The 8731-nt window shown below is 40.3% G+C and overlaps 1 protein-coding gene across 2 annotated transcripts in view; it reads right to left on the minus strand.

Moving 5' to 3' along the window:
- Nucleotides 1-2621, minus strand: part of tspoap1 (TSPO associated protein 1) — a 146010-nt gene extending 143389 nt beyond the window's left edge. Inside the window, exon 1 of one of the 2 annotated variants that reach the window (XM_033046124.1) lies at nt 1928-2621. In XM_033046124.1, the coding sequence (XP_032902015.1) occupies nt 1928-2083 (156 nt within the window). In that variant the 5' untranslated portion in view covers nt 2084-2621. The remainder of the gene's footprint in view (nt 1-1927) is intronic. The other variant, XM_033046125.1, reaches the window with a different exon arrangement.
- Between the last annotated feature and the right edge of the window lie 6110 nt (nt 2622-8731).

Raw genomic sequence — 8731 nt, forward strand, 5'->3', positions numbered from 1 at the left:
GCTTCCTTGGAGCACTATTAAGCCAGTTCGATTTACCTCATTTCATTCAGCAGATACGGATATAGTATAAACACTTCCCCAGGGAGTGCTGTGGCCAGACACATGGAGAAAGCTCGTCACCACTTATAAATTCATCAGCATTGCCTTGTTTAAAAAAGCTGCATAATGTATGTAATAAAGCATACAGCTGCAGTGCACTGTAAGGGCAGGAGACTCTGTATGATATGACAAGAGAATACTGATGTGACTGGACAGACACTAAGGGAATGAAAATTACAATGCTGCACTACTGGCATGGAGCTTCACTGTCACAAGCGTGTTTTAAAACAGGGATAAAATATTAGGCCCGGTCTGGCACCCACAAATCTGCATTTTTGCATGGCTGAAACCAGAGCCTAAAAATTTCTGCCCAAAGGCAGAGACACATATGTTGTATTTAAGCACATACATCAAAATAAGATTAAAGCAAAAAGGATGAACATATAGCCAAGGGGACACATGATAAAATGTATATCTAAATATAATTATGTTCAAATATAGTGTCAGTAAAGTGCACAGAATTAAAGTGTCAGTAAAGTACAGTGAATAATTGATTATCTGGACATGATAATCAAGCGGTTTATATGCTATCTTGAAATGCTGCAGCGAAGCTCCAATGTACTATAGCAAGTATTACAAATACAACAAGGTTGTTGGGGAGCATTTTTTGTGCAGTTAATTTTCTGTTATCAGTGCTTTTGTCAATTACATGTGTAAAGGCAGAATCAGAAGCACAGCCAAAGCAATAGACAATTTATTTCTTATGGCTGATTGATGATCTAATTCCATATAAATATCTTTGACCCTTATTTCCTTAGCCCTTCGATTACCAAAAATAGGAATATATCGAAGCCCAATGAATGATATTCTTTGTAGCCGTTGCTTGATAAATTCCACTCAGGATTGTATTGCAATATAATCATTACGAGTCCACCAAATATCATCAGGTGTAAGTGACCAAATGTATTTGGTATACATTGCACATACTCTTTTATGATTACCCAGATGGCTTGATAGTACTATTTTGACATTCTACATTGTGATATGCAGCTAATCAATTGGTTAACATGTTGCGCAGTGTTATCTCACAAGTCATTCTTTTTTTTTTCTGGCCCAATCTTTGACAGTGAAAGGGTTTTCTTAAGCTCGCCTTCATCCCGTTTTGGGCGGCAGTGGCTGCTACAATTTCAGGATTACATTTTACAATGACATGCACTGCTACATCAGAAACTACAATGTTGGATCATGGTGTGCTTTAAAACTGCTGCACCATATACTTCGATGAAGAAATGTCGCTGTTCAAGTGTGACAGATGGAACTGCCAGAATTTTTTTTTAAAGCAAAACCTCCATCAATGCCGCAGAATGAATGAAGACTAATATCTATACATTGAACATCTTGAGTTTCTGTCCATTCTGTGCTAAGTCGAAGATGATGGCCTGCCTTCATGGGCACACTGCAGGGTGTTTCAGCATTCACTTCACATAGTTCCACAGAATCCTTCAATTCACTTGTAAATGAAATCTACCTGAGAAAATGTATTGTGTGGTACTTGTGGAATACTAGAGTTTTAACTAGTCAGCCATAACATTTTGTGAGGGGGAATACCCCTGCACTTTAAGATTATTAAATGTTAAAGTAAAAATACTTCCACAGTTGTGCAACGTTTCCCAATAGTGGGCATCAAACATCTCCTGCTGAGTGATGCAGAAACAAGGAAGCAGTCACTTTAGTTGAATTTACCTCCAGCACCGGGCATGCCTGTGTCAGACAGGCTTTGCGCAGTCCCCTGCAGCTGGGACAGTGAGTCACCCTCAGTTCAAACCCTGCATTAAACAAGGTGACGTAGAGCTGTCTATCAGGCACATCAGCAATGTAGAGCTCTTACCTGCTGCAAAGCATCCATTTCCCATTCTTTAATGTTATTGCACGAGTGAGATGCTGGTGTCCCCTCAACAGTGACAAAGAGATGCTGCGATGATGACCGGCTCTCCTCTTCCATCCGTGCTTCCATTCCGAGGTCTGGTACTCGCAGTCCCTGCATCAGCTGCCGGCTTCTACTGATCCCATCATCAACAGAAATGCGGGGCACATCAAGCACGCAACTCCAGGTTTCTTTCCGTCGGCAACACAAAAGATGACAAGCTGCAGTTTCTATAGTGAGAGAGTGTGCCTCGGCAGTGGACTGTGCTTTGATTGTGTCTCGGCCACAGCTGATTTCTTACAAGCAGCTAATGTGGCTTCACGTCTGCCTATTTATTCAGCACGCTCCTATCCATCATTAGACAGGCTGCTCTCTCTTCAGTCATGAAGTACGGCTAACCCAAGCTGCAGTGCAGTCTCGGAGATGTACCTGCTTTCCCACTGCTCCCCTATTTGGAGCAAATCAACATTAAAACCCAATTCTTCATGGCCATCTCTGCAAACCACCAATCCGGCGTTCCCCTCAGATTCTGGCCTATCAGCAGGCAATTGTGCCCGTTGCCCTAGTTACAGTATTAGAATGCTGTGTTTGCTATTGATTAGAGAGGTGAGCGCACTGCAATACAGAAATACAGTCCCCAGCACACTTCAGGAATGGTCCTGGTCACAGCAATCTCTCCTGCTGACATCCCGGAGAACAACGCAGCTTCCCACTGCAGTCCTAAAAGGAGCATGTGTAAACAATTCCAATCCCCACAGACAAATCACGACAGCCTGCAGCAGGAAACTTATCAGTAATCTACGGACTGTTCACACAGCAGCTTCAAAATGCATCCACTGCGGTCTGCAGCTTCACGTGCACTGCTGGGACTCCTCTGCTGCACAGAATAAAAATTAACTTAAGCTACAGGATCAGCATTCTATTTAAAGCATCCAAAAGTTATTGTCAATTAAAGACGTTCTTCCCACATCACCGCCCAAAGATAACATTATATGATGGAATTGATTCAGTTCTCAGAAACAGCAGCTGTAGATTCTCAACCATGTGCAGTATTTGGCTGCTTTATCCACAGGCAGCTATTGGTACAATGAACCACAATCACCGAGATGCTGCTCCTGCTCTGTCTCTGCACCCCAGCTATGAAAGGAGAATAGGGCACTGAGAGAAAGAATGCTTCAAGTGTGCATGTTACACTAAGAAACTGACTAGCATTACACAACCTATACAATACTGTCCAGAAAAACTGCACAGCACCTCTTCCAAATAATGGAACCCCTGCTGCATAAAATCACTGCTGGACATTTAGCCTAATTTGGCAATGCTTTTGTCAACTTTAAGTAAAGCATACCTAAAAGGGTGGCACAGTGGTGGAGCGGGAGAGTTGCTGCCTTACAACTTCGATCCTGACTACAGGTGCTTGTCTCTGTTCAGAGTTTGTATGTTCTCCCCATGACCTACGTGGCTTATCCCCAAGATCTCCAGTTTCCTCCGACACTCCAAAGACATACAGGGGTTTGTAGGTTAATTGGCTTGGTATAATTGTAAACTGTCTCTAGTATGTGTTAGTGTGCGGGGGTCGCTGGTCGGCACGGACTCGGTAGGCCGAAGGGCCTGTTTCCGCGTTGTATCCCTCAAACTAAAACTTAAAAAAACATACCCTACTTTTCTTCCATCCTTTATTTACTTAACTTTTCCTGAAGGGTATTTACCTTAAGTATATTGAGTTTGAATGCTAATTGCTCTGCAGGTCAAAAGGTTTCCCTGTACTGTCTAGTTTAACCAGATACAGATTCCTTGGATTTCAACTCTATTTTACAAGAAATGAACTCGGGTGCATATTTCTAACCTAGTTTGTTTGTGCAGTGAAAGAATTTACAACGTCCATGAACATAAAGGTCACAAATTGGTCATAAACATCAGCAGTAAAATAAAGGCACAAGGAACGGCAGATGTTTGAATCATGAGCAAAACACAAACTGCTGGAGAAACTCAGCAGGTCAAGCAGCATCTGTGGAGAAAATGGACAGATGAGGTTTCGGTCACTCCACCCATCGGCCAAACAAACCCTCCTCACCTGTATCTACCTATCACTTGGCAGGTTTTGTCCACCTCCCTTCCCTCTTTTCTAGCTTTCTGCCCCCTACCACTATCAGTCCGAGGAAGAGACCTAACCTGAAAGGTCGTTGGTCCATTTTCTCCACAGATGTTGCCTGACCTGCTGAGTTCCTCCAGCACTTTATACTTTGCACAGAAACATCAGCAGTTCCGTTTTTCACGTTTTCATAAGATAATTGATCCTATAGTTCAAATAGGGGCATGGGTAGCAGGCCAATAGACAATAGACAATTGGTGCAGGAGTAGGCCATTCGGCCCTTCGAGCCAGCACCGCCATTCAATGTGTCATGGCTGATCATCCCCAATCGGTACCCCGTTCCTGCCTTCTCCCCATATCCCCCATCTTTAAGAGCCCTATCTAGCTCTCTCTGGAAGGTATCCAGAGAACCGGCATCCACCGCAGGCAGAGAATTCCACAGACTCACAACTCTCTGTGTGAAAAAGTGTTTCCTCGTCTCCGTTCTAAATGTCTTACCCCTTATTCTTCTAAACTCCAGAGGGAGAAGAGGGGGTCTTATTGAAACATATAAGATTATTAAGGATTTGGACACATTCTCTTTAATAAGAATTTTCAGAAGTGTTGTCACATTAATAATGCTTGTTAATATGAGTAATCTCACTATCATAGCCAGCATATTTTGCCATTCCTTGATTATTCAGAAGAAGGGAGGGGTGTTGGTTTCTTGAACTGTTATAGTTCCTCTGGTGAAGGTACTTCCAGAGTACTGTTGTGTAGGGAGTTCCAGGATTTGTACCCAATGGCAAGGAAGAAAGGCAATATATTTCCAAGTCAAGATGTACTTGGAGTGTAACCTGGAAGCAGATGGAGTTCCCATGCATCTGTTTTCCTTTTCCTTCTCCTGTACAGGAAATGCCTTTTGGACGGGCTGAAAGAGTAATCAGGGCAAGGACTGCCAGTGCATTTAGTAAATGTTAAACACTGCAGCCATTGTGCATGAGAGTGAAGAGAATCAATGTTTAGCATGGTTTACCAATCAAACTGGAAACTTTGTCCTGGATGGCGTCGAACTTCATCATCAGTTGTTGGTATTGTACTTATCCAGCAAGGTGGGGGATATTCCATCACGATGCTCATGTGTACCTTGTAGATGATGGAAAGGCATTGGGGTATTGTTATATGAATCAGTCACTATAGTGAACCTTGTCTCTGACCTGCTCTTGCCACAGTATTTATGTGGGGTCCAATTGAGTTTCTGATTCATGGTTACAGTCTCAGGATATTAATGGTGGGAGATTTGCTGAAGCCTTGAAATGTCAAGGACAGGTGTTTGGACTTTCTCTTGGAGATGAATAGTGTCTAGTATTCAATGATGGGAATGTTAATTGCTACTTATCGATCATTATAAATAATATAATAAATCATTTAGTCCCAGCACGTCATAGTTAGACACCACCTGCAACTTTCTTCTATTTTTAATGCATTCTGATTATTTCTATTTCAAATTTCTAATTCATTTCCTATTTGCCTTTAATTTAATCCGTTTTACCTTTCGAAAACAACATTTATTGAATGCCCTCTGGAAAATGTTATCAACTTTCTGCATTAACATTTTCATTTAAACGAGTTTACTCTCTAAAAAAAAATCAGCTTAGATCTTGTGACATGACCTGACATTTGCAAATCTTTGTTGACCAACTCTAATCAGTCAACTTTCTGCAAGTGTTTTGCTATTCCTCCTTTAATTATAAATTCCAAAAACCTCCCCACAACATATGTTGATCAAGCTGGCCTAAATTTACTGACTGCTCCATTTCATCTGTCTTAAAAACCTTACATTTGAAATTGTGTATTTAAAGGGACAAATTCTTCATCCAATAAATTTGGAATATTACAGTGAAGTACCTACAATTTCTTTACCTATTTTGTTTAAAATTCTGTGGTAGAAACCATTTGGCCCACAAGATTTATTAGATTACTTCTAATACTATTTCTTTAAACCTAGTCCTTGATTCATTCTTAGTTTCAAGGAATATCAAGTTTGTATCCCATTTCTTTTGTGGTAAGACTAACACAAAATGCTGTATTTATTTTCGCTCACAAACTATCTGTTTTATTCTAATATAATTATAGAAAGTGTGTGATAACTTTGCCAACCCATTCAATTACTCTCACTATCCTTTTTGCAACTCTTAAGATTTTAAAAAGTTATAAAATATAAAATTATATCTCGTCAAATTCAGATTAAAATGTGTTCTTAAATTTGCCTTTAATTTTATGTTCTCTTATTTATTTTATCAGCCACGGTTACTTTATTTGTTAATCTGTTTGTTTGTTATAGCTCTCTCCCCTTGAAGATATACACTGGTCTAAGATTAATCTAAATTCCTTTCTGGGACTCAATGCCCATCTATCCGTTTACTTGCCAACAATTTTAATCAGTTTGGTATCATCTGCGTTTACGTGATCGCATTACAATTCTCCTTATTACGATACTGAATGATAAATGGGTCACTTTTCTCCTTTACAAATTTAACAATTAATTTGTTCATATTTTGATTGGTGTGAAACAAATACATTTGCTCATAATTAACATCATACACCAAATATGGCTAACATGCCAAATTTACTCTTTCCTGCCTTCTTGGTGTATGCTCAGGAAAATGGTTTGAGTGCACTCATCTTCTCAGTGGTTACAGTCTAATTTGGTCAATTGGTTGGGGGTTCAAGCTTCTTCCAGCAATTTAAACACAAAATCCAGGTTGACATTCCTTTGAAGGAAGACTATTTTGTGAAAAGTGTCAATTTTTAGTTTCGGTGTTAAACCATGGCCTCTCAGGTGGATATTAGAGATTACCTATATCTAGTTCAAAGAGCATTAATGTTGATTAGTACGGGTGTCAGAGGTTATGGGGAGAAGGCAGGAGAATGGGGTTAGGAGGGAGAGCTAGATCAGCCATGATTAAATGGGTCGAGTAGACTTGATGGGCCGAATGACCTAATTTTACCCCGATTCTTTATGACCTTATGTTCATTATGTCGTTGAGGTTTACAAGATCTTTCAACGTCCAAACCAGAAAAATACCTAAAGTAGTAACTTTTGGATGCTGAATGTTGTCTCTCCTTGTACAAAAAGAAATCCAAGGAAAGGGTTTTGAAGTCACATTGTAAATAGCTTGTTTTAAGCTTCCCCCAGTCTAGTTTCAGTCAATAAAATACTGAGTCAAGCACTTGCGCATCTAAACTTTATTTTGGAAAAACACAATAACAGTTCCCCACTACTATACCTAACCACCATGGGTTCAATTCTTGTATCTGCTTGGCCAAGCCCTTCTAGCCTCGTGCAAGCAGAGACACTCCAAAAGGTCACGCAGTCCTTAGCGTTCTCCCAGAAGATCGACACAGGACCTCGTGGGAGCTACCTTTTATAGGTCCCCGAACCTTGAGGGGCCGAACCATATGGGGGTGGTCTCTTTACAGTCCAATAACAGATATCGACCAACATGATAGACATTTCCCTAACCCAAAAATACAATAACCAATACATTGTACTCAAACGGAGCTTCTGGAAGGAAGCAAACATAGCAACATTTGCCCAGATATTCAAGAAACCCAGACAAGGCTCAACACTTAACCCAATCAACATCTAGCAACGTAAAGCCTTGCAACAATTTTTACAATGTGTATGTCTGGTTTGCATTCACCCAATCCGTTTCATGCAATTTACACCTAACTGTAAGAATCTGCAGATGTCCCATTCTTTCCCTGCAACCCTTATCTAGGTTCCAGACAAGCTGGCACCATTCTGCAGCTTGTCCCATTTCTGCAGAAGGTACATTTAAATTGACCAAATAGCCTAGCAGCCCAGAAGCCTTTACTCAATTTTAGTGTCCTGCCATCTCCAATTTGACCAGAATTAACAAGATGAGGTTTAGGAGTTTTAATGAGGTCCCAAAGGAGAATTAAGTTGATAGATTTATTATTGCTAACATGAAAATTATTTTTCTTCAGACAGTTATTTGAGATATTAGATATTCAATTGTATAGATGTGTGGCAACAGATAATAGAGTGCTATCTAGCTGCATGACAGGTAATCGTTGCAGGTCAATCTTTTCAGTGATATTGAAATCTCCCAGGAAAGACATCCAGTGCAACTCATCTTGAGTGTTGGCTGGTTGACATTTGGCCTTTCACCCTCCTGCTGCACTACTGCATACACTATACTGTAAGCATAGTAAGACCCTTAGTAGCTACCCCAAAATGTAGAAAACTGAAAAACAAAAAAACTAGATAGTCAGGTACTAAAAATCTGGAATTATAAAAATAATATGTTGTCAATAATTCTCAAATAATGGGCAAAAAAACAGAATTAATGTTTCACATCAGAGACTATGTTGAAAATTTCCCTTTTATCTTGTTCACTGAAACCAGGGCAAATACTATCCTGCGAACCATCGCTATTCAGCTTATACTCAATCATCAGCGATGGAAAGTGTTGCTGTCAGCAGTGCTATCAAACAGTACTTACTTGACAATATCCTGCTCAGTGATGCCTTGTTTGGGTTTACCAAGACAATTTGGCATCATACTTCATCAGAGGCTCAGTCCAAAACCAAAGAGCTGAATTTCAATGTTGAGCCGACAGCAACTGCTGCAAATATTCAATATAAGTGTGACATCAAGAAGCCTTGTA

The sequence above is a fragment of the Amblyraja radiata genome, chromosome 28 (assembly GCF_010909765.2).
Source record: "Amblyraja radiata isolate CabotCenter1 chromosome 28, sAmbRad1.1.pri, whole genome shotgun sequence".
NCBI lineage: Eukaryota > Metazoa > Chordata > Chondrichthyes > Rajiformes > Rajidae > Amblyraja > Amblyraja radiata.